Source organism: Pongo abelii, chromosome 3, assembly GCF_028885655.2.
Source record: "Pongo abelii isolate AG06213 chromosome 3, NHGRI_mPonAbe1-v2.0_pri, whole genome shotgun sequence".
Lineage (NCBI taxonomy): Eukaryota > Metazoa > Chordata > Mammalia > Primates > Hominidae > Pongo > Pongo abelii.
Window position 1 is genome coordinate 38,024,518 of NC_071988.2, and position 15,436 is coordinate 38,039,953.

General features: G+C 41.0%; 1 protein-coding gene across 2 annotated transcripts in view; it reads left to right on the forward strand.

The window, feature by feature from the left end:
* Nucleotides 1–15,436, forward strand: part of KLF3 (KLF transcription factor 3) — a 36,881-nt gene that overhangs the window by 16,636 nt on the left and 4,809 nt on the right. Inside the window, exons 1-4 of one of the 2 annotated variants that reach the window (XM_063723375.1) lie at nucleotides 29–7,120; nucleotides 7,861–8,347; nucleotides 9,011–9,161; nucleotides 13,963–14,123. In XM_063723375.1, coding sequence (XP_063579445.1) covers nucleotides 7,879–8,347; nucleotides 9,011–9,161; nucleotides 13,963–14,123 — 781 coding nt within the window. In that variant the 5' untranslated portion in view covers nucleotides 29–7,120; nucleotides 7,861–7,878. Of the gene's footprint in view, nucleotides 1–28; nucleotides 7,121–7,860; nucleotides 8,348–9,010; nucleotides 9,162–13,962; nucleotides 14,124–15,436 lie in introns of those variants that run through there. The other variant, XM_002814662.5, reaches the window with a different exon arrangement.

Here is a 15,436-nt window from a genome sequence, read left to right on the forward strand (position 1 = left end):
GATTGAACACCTCGCCTTATTTTTTCCAAGTGATGATAACATTACTGTGTGTTGAATTATTCCTTGAAATCATGACCGGGTGTGGTGGCTCACGCCTGTAATCCCAGCACTTTGGGAGACCGAGGTGGGAGGATCACCTGAAGTCAGGAGTTTGAGACCAGCCTGACCAACATGAAGAAACCCCATCTCTACTAAAAATACCAAATTAACCAGGCGTGGTGGCACATGCCTGTAATCCCAGCTACTCGGGAGGCTGAGTCAGGAGAGTCGCTTGAACCCGGGAGGCGGAGGTTACGGTGAGCTGAGATAGCGGAGATCGCACCATTGCACTCCAGCCTGGGCAACAAGAGCGAAAGTCCGTCTCAAAAAAAAAAAAATCACTCATTGCTTGACAGGCATTTCATAGGCAAACTTTTCTCAACGCCACCAGGTATGAGTGAGCTAAATACTGTCCTAGCAGCTGTGGATCCTTTAAATGAGGTCTGCGCTTCCTTAAGACCTGTGCCCGGTGTCCCCCTGAGATATGATCAGCATAGAACTTAGGCCACAGGTGAATCCTCTCATGACAGAAGTAAGTTTACAAAAATTCCTCAGCCCTTTTGTGTGTAAAAATATATTAAGAATAGGATGATTTGCTTAAAAACCAATGACAACAGCCATATGGAGCTGTAACTATATGAGATGACTGAGGGAAGCCAGCAAGAGAAAGACTTGGCAGTGAGGACGGAATCTCGTTTACTTGGAAGAGTCTGGCTGGGTAGGAATTACGTTCATTGTCCTTTTCAGCACCTTAGCGCTAAGCCAGCCCCTCATGGGAGCCAGGCCACTGGCTGCTTTTAGGCCGCTAGGGACTAGTGAGGAGTCTGGGGTTTCTGCAGGTACAACACCAGTGCCATGGAGGTGAGACATGGTGACAGAGGCAGGTGTCTGACTTCAGAGCAGGGAGTGGTTTCAACTTGAGGGTTCTGGTTGAGTGAATATTGAATAACAAGGCAACGCTCCCACTCTGTCTTGCTCTTTTCTTCCACGGGCTCGGAAAATATTCACAAGGGGGAAAACTTGGCCCGAGTTGTGTGTAACTGAAGGTTGGTAATGACACGCTTGCAAAATTAGATCATCCTTATGCATGGGCTCTGGAGGTTCCTGCCAAAAATGTTTATACGAGACACGGGGGTCACGCCGAGGCCCTTGGAGCTGAGTTGCTATGGATATTACTAAGCCAGTAAAGTGTTTACCAGTATCTATAATGCAAGTTAAGTCAGAGGGGCTTTAAGGAAATAACATTTACATTCCAGCATGATAACTGAATAACCAAGTGTCTGAATATGGTAGCAACTGAGCAATCAGGATTTTATTAATCAAAAAACTAAATTACTTTTTGAGATGGAGTCTCACTCTGTCGCCTAGGCGGGAGTGCAGTGGTGTGACCTCAGCTCACTGCAACCTCCGCCTCCCAGGTTCAAGTGATTCTCCTGCCTCAGCCCCCATACTAGCTGGGATTACAGGCGCCCGCCACTACGCCCGGCTAATTTTTGTATTTTCAGTAGAGGCCGGGTTTCGCCATGTTGGCCAGGCTGGTCTTGAACTCCTGACCTCAGATGATCCACCCGCCTCAGCCTCCCATAGTGCTGGGATTACAGGCATGAGCCACCACTCCTGGCCAAAAAACTAAATTACTTCAAATGTTATTCAGTGCTGTCATTGTATTCATCAAATCCCCCTCCCCGGCATCACTACATGATCACGTTAGAGGAAAATGAAGGTATAAAATTTCCCCATTAATTATGTTCTTGAAATAGAAATAGGTTTTTAGCACTGGAGAATATGATTCATTTACAAATGGTGTAGAGCCATCAGTTAGGCATTTTACTGTTCAATGTACTTCCAGTGCTTTTAATCAAGCATGAAAATAAGGCTCAAGAGTCTAATATAAAGCTAAAATGAAGATCCACATTGCTAAATTGGTGTGATATATATAATTAAGTGCAAGGAAATGCACTTAACCGAAAAAAAAATGTGGAATAAAATGAATTTGAAGTAACTGTTAAACTTGTATTGTTGTAACGTATTAATACATGAAATTAAAATATGTAGAAGTGATTTTGCAGTTAGTGGTCTTTTTCTCCTTCATGTACTAGATTTCAACTGCAACTGACACTTTTAGAATTTAGTTTCACCAAAAGTTACTGTCAGTCCTTTAAAATGAAGGTTGGTTTTTTTTTTTTTCTTTTTTTGGTTTTAACTTTCTTCAGCAGGAAGTATTTTTTTCTTAATTCAGTGCAACCTCAGTTAACAGAAACATTTGAGCAGTGGGGTGTTAAAATGATTTTACTTAAAAAAATTAAAAAGCTTTTGTTTCCACTCTTAAGTCTTCAAATTTCGTCTTTCCTGCCTTCATAGGTGAAGTATATTGAACCTAATTTATTATTCCTTTTTCTTTTTAATTCAGTCTTTGACCTGAAGGTCAAAGTCTTTGGCTATTCAAGTCAATGTAGTAAACATTAAGGCACAATAGGACATTTGTAAAAATATTTTTAATTTCTATAGATGAATAAAAATATTTTATGGTAACTTATTTCTCCCCCTCTTCCCACCCCCTAAAAGGATAGCATAGCAGAAACAATCACTTGTTTGTGCTTTTGCTATAGGTTAGAGAAAGTGAGGACGTGTCATTTCCCTCTTAATCAAATATAAGCCCTTATACTGTTCTCCACTAGCCTTGTGCTTTGAGGCTTGGGGTCACCCTGTTAAAATTTGCAAGAATGAGGAACAGAGGAGACTCTCCCTCCCCAAGTCTGTGCCTTCAGTCTCTGCTACTTAACGTCCACTCATTGTTGGCAAAATCACCAGCAGCTCCCCGAGCTTCTGTTTTTTTTTTGAAAAAAAAAAAATGCGCATGTACATAAATTGTTTTTTTTTTACCATTTCCCAAAAGATTGAAAATTAAAGGATTTAATTCAGGAAGTGAGCAAGGAAACAAATCGTAAAAAAACACAAAACAAATCAAAAAACAAACTTTAAAAGTATTCTTCTATTCCTATGGAAAGATTACTTTTGAAGAAAAGATTAATAATATTCTGTCATCTTCAGTCGTCTAACAGACTCCTTATAGATAGGAAAGTATGTCACATCAGTAATTTCCTCTGCTCTGTTCTAACAGAAGCTTTTCATGGCTTTTTCAAGCCTGGTCGAAAGAGAGCTTTCTACCTCTGTTTGCATGGGGGTGCATGCCATTTGCTCTTCCCAGAGTGTGTGTTTATACACGCACCATGCCTTCCTGTGCCTGGAACCCTCTCTTGGTTGAAGATTGTTTTGACTTGACCTGTCATGGACATTCACTTTTTTTCATGTTGATAAATAGTGAAATAGAGATTTCATCCATGTTTCCATCATTCCGTCCACTGAAACTGTCTTATAATGGAAAGCTCGCCAAAACTATTCCTCATAAAATAAGAAACTATTGCAATTATCACCTTAGCATAAAGTGATAGAGCTTTGGAAAATTATCCAAACGTGGTACCTCTTTCCCTGTCGCAATTAAAATCATTTTTTCAAAGTTCAAGATAATTGGTATATTATTCTTCACCTTATCAGTAATAAAAACCTGCTAAGAGAATGTGTTAATTTACTACACATTCATCAAGTATTAATTGAGCACCTATTGCAGGCCCTCATCACCTCACAGTGCAGTGAGAAGCAGCAGTCAATAAGTAAATGCACACTATGCAGGGGTGTGAACATCTGAGTACATGTTACAGACGGAAATACCTTTTTCTTATAGCAGATCAGTGGTTTTGTGGGGGTTTTTTTGTTTTGGTTTTTTGTGTTTTTTTTTTTTTTTGGTTTTGTTTTGGTTTTGAGGCAAGGTATTGCTCTGTTGCCCAGGCTGGAATGCAGTAGCGAGATCACCGCAACCTCAAACACCTGGGTTCAAGCAATCCTCCTCCCTCAGCCTCCTGAGTAGGTGGGACTACAAGCAAGCACCACCACGCCCCACTACATTTTTGTTTTTTTCTGTAGAGACAGGATCTCACTATGTTGCCCAGGCTGGTCTCAAACTCTCGGCCTTAAGATATCCTCCTGCCTCAGCCTCTCCAAGTGCTGGAGTTAAAAGTGTGAGCCACCATGCCTGGCCCAGCCCATTGTTTTAAGCCCTTATGATTTCTAGTGGGGGCCAGAGGCAGAAGCCGGAAAGACCCATGTCTGTGTCTTGTCTTTGGACTGCTCTGTTCGAGGACACAGGATCTCTTGGACTAAGCAGCATGCACAGAGGGCACTGGAGGTCCATCCGTGGCCAGAGGCACATTTTTTGCTTCATCAACACTTTTCTCTGATTTGGATATGGGGCCAGTACAGCCGTGCTTGTATGCATTGCTTTGATAGAACATAGGAACTGTCTGGAACAGAGGGGAAAGACTGTTACCAGGTTGTACCTGCCCAGAGCACACACCCTGCCGTGTCAGTCCCTACACGGCACCAGACTGTTGGAAGCTGATTGCAAAAGCTTGTGTGTGCCACGCAAATAAAGTGAACCAGTTTGAGAGGCCACATGTCCTCACCCTTTTGTGAGGCAGTTGGGCTGGAAACAGTTAATTGTCTGCCCAGAGTTGGGTGTCTGTGTCCAAATGTGTCTCTCCCCACAGTTAGTCTTGTACCTTACAATAATCGCACATCCAGTAGAGGGAATGAGGGCATTCATTTGAGAACAGACTTATCGGCAAACTGCATAATGTTGATAAAGCTTAGCTTTATGCGTGGCTTTTTCTGTCTTAATGGCTTGAGAAACCTGAGAATATTACTAAATTTGCAAGTCTGGAGGTTCTAAATTCCTACTCTCCCAAAACTCACCCCATGCATAGAAAAATCCAGCAATGACAGCAATAAAACTATGTCCTCATTTTGCTTCCCATTTAGCTGCCAATAACTATTGGCATTAAAATCTAGGTCATAGGGAGGTCTTGGAAGAATAGGGCTGAAAATAAGGGAGAAGCTACATTTTGGTCAATAGAAACAATGCTGCCTCCCATTTCCTAAAGTTTTTTCCTAGTACCAGAACCATTGCCCTTTGGAGAATTATATAAAGCACATTAGACTTTAGGACTAGGCGAAATCATTCTCCTTCCTATATTTAATTACTTCCTGAAACCCTCCAATGTACATGATTTATAATGGATTTATTTTGTTGTTGTTGTTAATGAACCTTGTGCCTCTTTTAATAATACCCATCTTAATATTTAAATTTAAATCTATTTAATACTTAATGTTGCTATCTTTTGGACCTCTTGTGTTGGTACTGTGCGTGCCTGGCTTTAAAGAAAGGTAGAGAATCTTTTCTTCATTTGATCCTTGATCTATAACTCAAAGCCGTTTTTATGCATTTTGTGTTTTCTGATTTTATATCCTTCATGTTCTTGTTTTTAAGTAGTGTTAGTAGTGAAAACTGGCTGTGCGTGGTGGCTCGTGTCTGTAATCCTAGAACTTTGGGAGGTTGAGGCAGGCAGATCACTTAAGCCCAAGAGTTAGAGACCAGCCTGGACAACATGACAAAACCCAGTCTCTACAAAAAAAATACAAAAATTAGCCAGGCGTGGTGTCACGTGCCTGTAGTTCCACTTCCTCCGGAGGCTGAGTTGGGAGAATCATATGAGCCCAGGAGGTCGAGGCTGCAGTGAGCTGTGATCATACCACTGCACTCCAGCCTGAGTAACACTGAGACCCTATCTCAAGAAAAACAAAGAAAAGAAAATTATTTTTCCCTCCTTTAAATAGACGTTTAGTATCTTTATTTTCTATCTCTGTCATTTAGAGCATTGCTATTCAAAAGGTAGCCTAAGTTCCCTTGGTCCACTCCCTGGTAATTCAAAATTTGCATTTTAACGAGTGCTCCAGGGAGATGGATGTGCACAGTAAAGTTTGAGAAGCTCTGGTTGGGAGCAGTAGAGCCCGTGACAGTGCGCATCTCTTGTATAAGCAGGGACAAGAAGGGATTTCCAGGATGGCACGTGCATAAGCTCATTGTGTAGGTTATCCCATAACCTTGATCTTAACCGTGAGGACCTGACGTCCAAACCAGATAAAGATAAACACAGTTATGTGATCAAAAGTTTCACTGACTGACTCCTCCATAACAGGCTGCTCCGCAGGCCTGGAGCAGGGACTGGGCATCAATTTTAAAAACAACGCAGATGATTCCAATGCATAACCAGCCGAGGATTCACCCAGACCAAGCCCAGAGAGGAAAGAGGGTGATCTCAGTAGGAATCCCTATCAAAACCACTGCTGTCCCACAGTCATAACTCAACAATAGTGGCCCCTAGAGGGGCCAAGGAGACCCAGAAATTAATAGTGCATTTACGCTGTTTAATTACAAGGCACCATTGGGTTTTCTTGGTTGCATCCCAAGTTAGTATTGCCTCTAACTCATAAACACATAGGATTTTAGAGCTGGAAGAGAAGCACAATATGTTGTTTATCACTGTCACTGTCAGACATTCAAGTACAAAGAATTTTCTGCAGGTAAGCAGGCTTGACATGCAAAATTTCAGTTTCCCTAAAATGCCTAGTAAAGAAAATGGTTTATATTGAATTTAATTTTTTTAAAATTAAAAATTAGGTTGCATTCTACAAAGAAAATTTACAACAAAATGTTAGTTAAGGAACAGAAGTAATTTAGGTGAACTCCATGGTCAAGGATAGTGCCCATTGTGTGAAATTATGATGACTGGTTTGTATTTAAAGCTGGCAGATGAAAGTTAGGTTATCCTGATATTTAAAGAGAGAAAGGTGTTTGAAGATAAATGAGGTCAGTTGTGGACCAGATCTTGGGAAGGAAACAGACTCTTTTGTCTCTTCTGCACTCCCTTGTTTGTGCCCCAGCTTCATTTGATGAGTGGGTAGCAGAGTATAGAGGAGAGAACACAGGGCCTCAGCTTGTGTGAATGACTTTGAGCACCGCATTTCCTTATGTGAGTCATATCACGTTAGCTGTTTCTTATAGTTCCATGTCATCCACAGACTTGCCATTCAAGTCTACAGCTTCATTCAGATTCTGAATAAGAACATTGAGCAAGTTAGGGCCAAGGATATCATTGCCGCAGTGACGGTGGCCTTCAGTACAAAGGTGTGTATGGTGACTGACCCCCTCCTGGTTTGCCTGAGACTGTAGAGTTTCATGGGATGTGGGACTTTCAGTGCTGAAACTAGCACAGTTCCAGGCTGACTAGGATTGTTGGCCAGTCCTAGGCATGGATTATACAGCTGCTGAAGCCCATCAAACGAAAGGTACTGTCTATCATGCAGCCCCATTGTTGCTTATTATACACAAATATGATGAGAAATCAATGTCCTGCTGAAGTTGAAGACACTACTTATCCTGAGAAAGAACTGTCCTGCCAAAGTTAGACACCAAGCTAGAGAGCATTTCCTGCTCATCAAGAAACCTCACCAGAAAAGCAGCCAGGTTGGTTTGGCTTGACTGGTTCTTGTGATCCCCAGCTCTGACTCCTAATGATAATGGCCCCCAAGCCTGTGCTATCTACCTGTCTTAGAATTTTGCCAGGTATCGACCTTAATGTTTGACACAGGAATCATCTTAGGATTAAATTTCAGATTTTTCATCTGCAGTAGTGACCACATTGATCTTAGTTTTAATATTTTTGAGACCGCCTCTCATAGCATTTTTAATGTTGTTGAGACCACCTCTCTGAGCAATTTTTTAAGGTCACGTATATATCGAAATCTAAACTATTTTGCAAAGCCCATGTAATTGTTAAGTGCCTTGTTAGCATATTTTTCTTAATTCATGTTTCAAGTGAATGGACTTATTTGGCTGTTGACACGTTTCCTTTTCTTTTCTAATAGTCATACCCATCTAATTACATGGAATCCATGAAGCCTAACAAGTATGGGGTCATCTACTCCACACCATTGCCTGAGAAGTTCTTTCAGACCCCAGAAGGTCTGTCGCATGGAATACAGATGGAGCCAGTGGACCTCACGGTGAACAAGCGGAGTTCACCCCCTTCGGCTGGGAATTCGCCCTCCTCTCTGAAGTTCCCGTCCTCACACCGGAGAGCCTCGCCTGGGTTGAGCATGCCTTCTTCCAGCCCACCAATAAAAAAATACTCACCCCCTTCTCCAGGCGTGCAGCCCTTCGGCGTGCCACTGTCTATGCCACCAGTGATGGCAGCTGCCCTCTCACGGCATGGAATACGGAGCCCGGGGATCCTGCCCGTCATCCAGCCGGTGGTGGTGCAGCCCGTCCCCTTTATGTACACGAGTCACCTCCAGCAGCCTCTCATGGTCTCCTTATCAGAGGAGATGGAAAATTCCAGTAGTAGCATGCAAGGTAAATTCCACCACTGCTCCATGCCGCTGCACTTGCTTAGTGTACTGGCGCTTCACCAGATGGGGTGGGTGAGGAAGCATGGGGGCAAGAGCTGTTGAACTCTTCCAAGGAAATACTCATCTGCCTAAGGCATTTCCTTTTTTTTTTCCCCCCCTAAAGTGTTGATACTGGAAGAGATCCCAAGAACCAGGCTGTCTGTTTGATACCATGAGATGATTACTTTCACTATGTAATAGTCAACTTGGGGATAGAAAGAATCTTGACTTTATGTTGCTTTCTTGAATACCAACATAGTTCTAGGTACAAAAGGCATTTAATAAATCCTTTTTGATCGTGGCATAAACTATTGGCGATCAAAAGCCACCTTGTTTATCAGCTGGTCATAGACAGAGGACTGAGGGGTTGAAAGGAAATAATCCAGAATTATAAGAACGAATCATTTCAGGGCTGGTGTCTTAGAATCCAGGTCCCTATATTTGCTGCTTACTGACAAAATAATGGTCAGGAGAGGCGAAAATCTCCCCCAGATTTGTTCCTGCTATAATCTGCCAAAGGCAAATAAACCTGTCATATCTGTGTTGTAGATAGGAGCTATGCAGTAAGCTTTTAAAAGCTGAAATTGGTAAACTTACGTGAAGTGACTTTTCTATTTTTATTTTTTAGTACCTGTAATTGAATCATATGAGAAGCCTATATCACAGAAAAAAATTAAAATAGAACCTGGGATCGAACCACAGAGGACAGATTATTATCCTGAAGAAATGTCACCCCCCTTAATGAACTCAGTGTCCCCCCCACAAGCATTGTTGCAAGAGTAAGTATATTTAGGTCTACCCAGCATTTGCATAGTAGCGTGCATCTTGGAACCTGGAGCAGAAGCACAAGATTTCACACGTGTGATGTGGTGTGGATGACCAGGAACGGCTTGTGATCTGTGGCCGCCACTGGTCCAGTACCACTGGTCAAGATGGGAGAATCTCTCCAAAAACAATATGCTGTTACACTGACAACGTTATAACAAAAGTTACATCAAGTTTTCATGGAATCAGTCATCCATGATTTTGCACCTTACCACATGAATTATTTTTGTTTTTTTTTCCATTCTTCCAGGCTATGTATACTTAGTTTTTCCATGATGAGAATCCTTGTATAGATTAAACTTGGTGTTCTGTGGATCATGTAAAGTTTTCATGTGGACACACATAGTCCTTACAGAGTGTATAGTATGCTGTAGAATTGCTATCCAGTGGGAAGGCTGTGCAGTATTGGTCAGCATCCAAGCACCTGAATGGTGGTTTCTTGTAGGTTTAACATGGTATAATGTGGTAGTTGCAACACACAGGTTCAGTAACCTCATTTGTGAGATCCTGCTGTAGATAACCTTGACCTCCACCAGTGATTACACTGAAGGCTGGGTTTGTAGTTGCTAAGAAGATGGTTTTCGGGTTCAACAAGGATCCTACCTCTGCTCTCTGCCATATGTATGATCTTGGACTAGTCACTTAATTTTGCTGCCCCCATTTCTGTTTTCATTATTGATTGTAGTTGTGATTGTCTTGTGTTATGGTGCTTCAACATTGGATTCAGCAGCCAGCTTCCTAGTACAAAGGCAACGATTACCTCCACAGGGTGCCTTACATTGTCCTCCTGCATCATTTTCCTCCAACTTGAATAAATGTTCTACCCACCTTTCTCCTTTATCTTTTCTACCCCCTGTACCCCGCTCCCTCTCACAATTAACTCTACATCAGAATGTGAATCTCTGATTTTAGAATAACTATTTTATGGTAACTTCAAATATATCCTAGTTGTATCCACATTCAGCTTGGGTAGGTACCTTCATAGTAGCTCATGGATTAATTGTCCGCTGCACCCAATCATAGTCATTTTTGGTTTGGGTTGTCATATGCTCCCCAATAGTTGAAGAAGAGAATAACTCTTAGCCAACTGCATCAGCAGGTAGGGAGAGAGTCTCTGATGGAATTATATTTTATTATTCCTCACAATTGCATAGTGCCCTTTTCCCTCAAAAAAACCTTCCCAGGTGTTTTCAAAGGAATTATTTCATTCCTCCACAACAAGCATGTGGGAGTTGGAGCAAAAGGCGAACTGATTACCTGAGACATTAGATAACTCACCAATAATCACACTGCCAACAACTGAGGGGCCTTGGGCTTGATCTCCTGCTTCCGAATCATTGCTTTTCCTGCCATCTTGTCACTTCCAACCCATTGCATCTGCTCATGCACTCAAGTGAAAGGAAAAAATGACTAGGCAAAATGGGCACATCTTAGAGGTGGAATTGACTCTTTTTTTATGTTGAGGGATGTTTCTGACAAGGTAACTAGCAACATGGCCTGCACTTATAGTTGTTCCTGCATGGGTGATGAAAGAGATGCTATAAAACTAAATAAAACCAGGTGCCTCCATAGGGAAGGATCCGTTGACCGGACAAGTGTTATTCCAAAGTCTGGGTTATTATGAGTTGCAATGTAACATTACATAAGAAGATTTGAAGGCAATATTCTGTGCTATGAATGCTGCTGAAAAGAAAATACTTTTATTTTAAGTAATATTCTTTTGATGATCTCAAGCTCAGTGGCTTTTAATGATTAATGAGTAATATGCTTATTTTAATGCTGACCTAAGAATGCATTCTGCTTCTCAAAAAAATGCAACAGATTAGCCACAGCTGGGACATGTACTCTTTAAGTAATGTTCTCACAGATGTGATTAAGTAACGTCTTGGAGTATGCCCAGTGGCAGCCCACGTAGGAAACCAGCTAGCCAGGAAAGAATCACTTGAAACTAGGCACCCAGTACCACTGCAGTGAGGCAGCCCCAATAATATTTGCCTTAGGAAACCCTTCCTTTCCAGAGGCAGACTTAAAAGTACAGCTTTGAAATCCATTTGCTTGATTGTGGTGTTGAAACTTTAGGATTATTTATAAAGGCACTCAAAGGTACATAAAATTCTTTTTGTTATAGATTTACAAAAAGATTTCTTTGTTCTAAATATACAAAACTATATTTAGAACAACAAGCATAAGGATCAGATTTCCCTATTGAGTTGTGTGTGCAAATTATAGCAAACTTAAGAGGGGCTGTCTCAGCTCAAAACAGTGGACAGATATCTTATATGTATTAGCTCTCTAACTTCTTGGTTATAATAATCCCAAACCATCTCTTTGAAAATGGGAGTGGAGGCCAAAAAGTGTGAGATCCTAAGACTCTTAATCTAGCCTTGGCCTCAACCAACATCAGTGTCTTCAGAGATGCGGCAGGTAACTGCTCAGAATGTTTGAGCAGGTAACTGCTCAGAATGTTTGCTCAAGCAGAGATATCCTGGTTTGGGGACATCCTCAAAAAACTCATGAAATTAAACAACCGTAGGGTACAAAGTTACAAATAGACTATTCTGAACCTGAAAATATTCATGGCTACCATTTATAGCTTTATCCTAGGAACAGACATTGTTCCGAGATATAACCTTCTGAGATAACATTATTATCATCCCCAGTTTACAGAGAGGAAACTAAGACACAGAGAGGGCGAGATCTTGGCCCAGGATCACAGAGACTGTCAGTGACAGAGCTGGGATTTGTAACTGGAGCCCACAGCCTTTCGGTGCACCTTTATGTGTAAAATAAACAACTGGAAAGGGCAATCAGAATTACTGCACAGAAACGATTAGGTTCCCAACCCATAAAATCCCGTAATTGGGAGAGATTTCTAAAGTTATCTGAGAAAGATAGTCTCCCAGTATCCCAAAGACATATAAAAGTTTTATAGTTAATAATTAAATTTCTACCCCAGCACTTTATTTCCTGAATTTCTTTTAATGGAGATGAAACATTTTCATTAGATGGCATTAAAGCTGAAAGTTAAAAATAAACTGAACTTGTTTCTTTCTATTGAAGGATTTTAAATGAATAATTTAGCCTTATAAAAACTCTGTAAACCTCTCACTTTGCTGTGTTCTCTGCTGTTTGCACATATATATATTATATATATATATATATAATTGAAGTCCTTGTTCTTTTCTCTCTCCTCACTACTTTATGTTCACTTTTCCATGTATCTAAACTTGGCCTATTTTATCCATCTCTACCACCCTTCCAGGTATTAGAGTAGGAAGGTGAGAGTCAAAACTGACGGTTTCCTTTGCTCATAATAAAGAATGAGCAGTAAATAAATAAATAAATAATGTTTTTTTTTAAAAAAAAAGCATGAGAAGTAAGGTCACTTAAGAAACACACCTTTTATTCTTTTTCTAGTCACTTCTTAGCATGCCTGAAAAAGTGATTGACAAGGGATGTGTATTCAAATATTTACCAAGACAAGTTTTATATCAAGAGACTCCCTTTTGATTTTTATGGATAAATTTCTTTTATTCTTTTTTTAAGCTCACGAGTTAGAGTGTTTACTCTCATCAAATTCTTTTTTTCCTTTTCACACACCTTTTTTCTCCTCAAACACTTAGGCAAAATATTCCTGTATTATATGGAACATTTTAGGAGCTATAGATTCAAATATGAAAGAGAAAGAAGTCTTTCATTACAGTTAGAGGGCAACGACATACACTTGTGATATATCAAGTAATTAGTCATTAGGAAAGTGAATGAGCAGATTAGAACATTATAATTACTTACATTAATCAGCAGGGGAAGCCTGAGGAACTTAACAGACTTTTCCCAGCTCTTCCTCCATCTCCCTTTTCTCTCCACCACCTTCTTGCTGAAAAAAAGAAAGCTTAGATTATAAGATTTTTAACAGGATTTGGTTTCTAATCCACCCAGGGAAGGTGCAAACTCAGGAATGAGAGAGAAATCAGGAAGGTAGGGAGAACGCCAGGCATGCTATGGGGGAGTCGGCACCACGTGAGCCAGCATCTTGGGTGACCACAACACTGCATGGAAATTCTCCCTCATACAGGAATCACAGTGACAGTGGAGGTTTGAGTTTGTGAAGACAGCAATGCCAACTTTTTTGTTGTTTTTTGGAAGAGCCGGCATTTGAAAATTGCACATGAATTGGCAGTCTCTAAGGGACTCCAATTAAATGCCAATTACAGAAAGGATAAAAACGTAGATATACCCTACAATGTGGTTTCCTGAGACTTAGGAGTTTGATCTTTTCCATTTTTCCCTAGCCAACAATAATGAAAATCAGAGCAGCCTCTGAAAAAATAAAGTGTTCAGCATTGCCTAGAACCACAAGATACTATAAGTAGGCAAAAGTTGACTGAGGGAAAGAGCCTCCCCAGCACTCGGCGCCTGCCTCTAGCATAGCACTTAACCCTTCTTACTGTCATTACTTATCTCCATGTCTGTCTCCCCCTAGAGTGTGAGCTCCTCGAGGGCAGGAACCCTGTTTTTATTCATCTTTGTGTCCCGGTGCCAAGCACAGTGCCTGGCTCATGGTAGGTGCTCACTCAATGTTTGTTGAATGAATATAGCAGTGCTTCTTGGGTTGATCAGCTAATTTCTTTTTGTTTATTTTGTTGGGATTTTTTGTTTGTTTATTTTTGCCTAGTGTTGTTAATGCTTTTAGTAGACTGATGAAAAAGGAAGAGCGTGCTCTCAACATTTGGCCTGTAACGTTGGCTTTCACAGGAATCACCCTTCGGTCATCGTGCAGCCTGGGAAGAGACCTTTACCTGTGGAATCCCCGGATACTCAAAGGAAGCGGAGGATACACAGATGTGATTATGATGGATGCAACAAAGTGTACACTAAAAGCTCCCACTTGAAAGCACACAGAAGAACACACACAGGTAATAGAAACACCAGACCCACTTCGTCTTTCTTCTAAAGAAGTATTAGAATGGAATGCAAAGGTTGTTACGATGAAAGTTTTCAGGCATCTTGAAAGTTACCACAGTCATCTCCAGATGTGTCGTCTCCAGATTAGTTGTGCAGAATGAAGATATTGCTAATGATTTGCCTTTGTAATAAGTTAGAATAGATTCCAAGTAATCCCCAAAACAAGGCCGCTCACAATCACTTGCAGTTCTGTGCTCTCTAGCAAAGGACGGAGAAAGGGTTGGAGCCTTTGCCACTGGAATGGGGGAAGTGCTTTCACAGTCGAGGATGTGGCCTTCCTATGAGCTATTTCACATACCTGCATTGTAAATTCGTGAGAGCGAAGAACAATCTTTGTGCAGCACAAATTAATGCAACAGTTTAACACAAACAATTCAAATAGAAGACTGTCCTTGAAGGAAAGAAAAGTGAAGAAATGTGGTTAATATTTGTCTTCTAAACTTGAGGGAACTCTTACGCCATTGCCTACTGTATTTGTTCTAGGATTTCTTCCATCTCGCCCAATACAGAATATAGAGCATGAGCAGCCAGATCATATAAAAGTCATTATATGGCCGAGAAAAATGTGAAATTGGTCTCAGTGCCAAACATTTTGGTAGTAAAACATCTTAAGGAAATAATACAAAAATGTTTTAACAGCCAGGTGCAGTGACGAGCGTCTGTGGCCCCAGCTCCTTGGGAGGTTGAGGCAGGAGGATTGCTTGAGCCCAGGAGTTCAAGTCCAGCCTGGGCAACATAGGGAGGCCATGTCTCTAAAAAAAATTAAAAATGAAATCTTTTAACAGCCTGATTGACTATTAGTAGTGGTGATGTATATACAGTAAGGCTCATCTCACCTCAAACTCTTTGATGTGAAATTCTAGTTTGACAGCAGTTTGCATCTGTGTACATTTTCCTTAGCAGTGTAGGTTGCTTTTCTGAGTCTTGCAAATCATTTTTACTCAGAAAATTTACAAAGAGGAATCTGAGGTTTGGAAGAGAAAAGGGAAGGAAAGTGGCAAAATGGAAGTGAAGTTTTTAAGTGAATCCTGGGAGGAGGCAGAGGAAGCTAACACCCACAGAGAGAGCTGAGAGTGATAGCCTTGTATCTAGAGCAACGCCCAAACAGCAGTGCAAATCGATGATTACTGAGGGCATCGTTGAGGCATTAGTGGGACCCAAGAGGTGGATGTTACCCACTTCCAGCCTAAAATTAAAAAGACATTGAATATTTGGGTGACAGTTTAGATGTAGGAAAAAAAAATGCCTCTTTGTGTGTGTATTC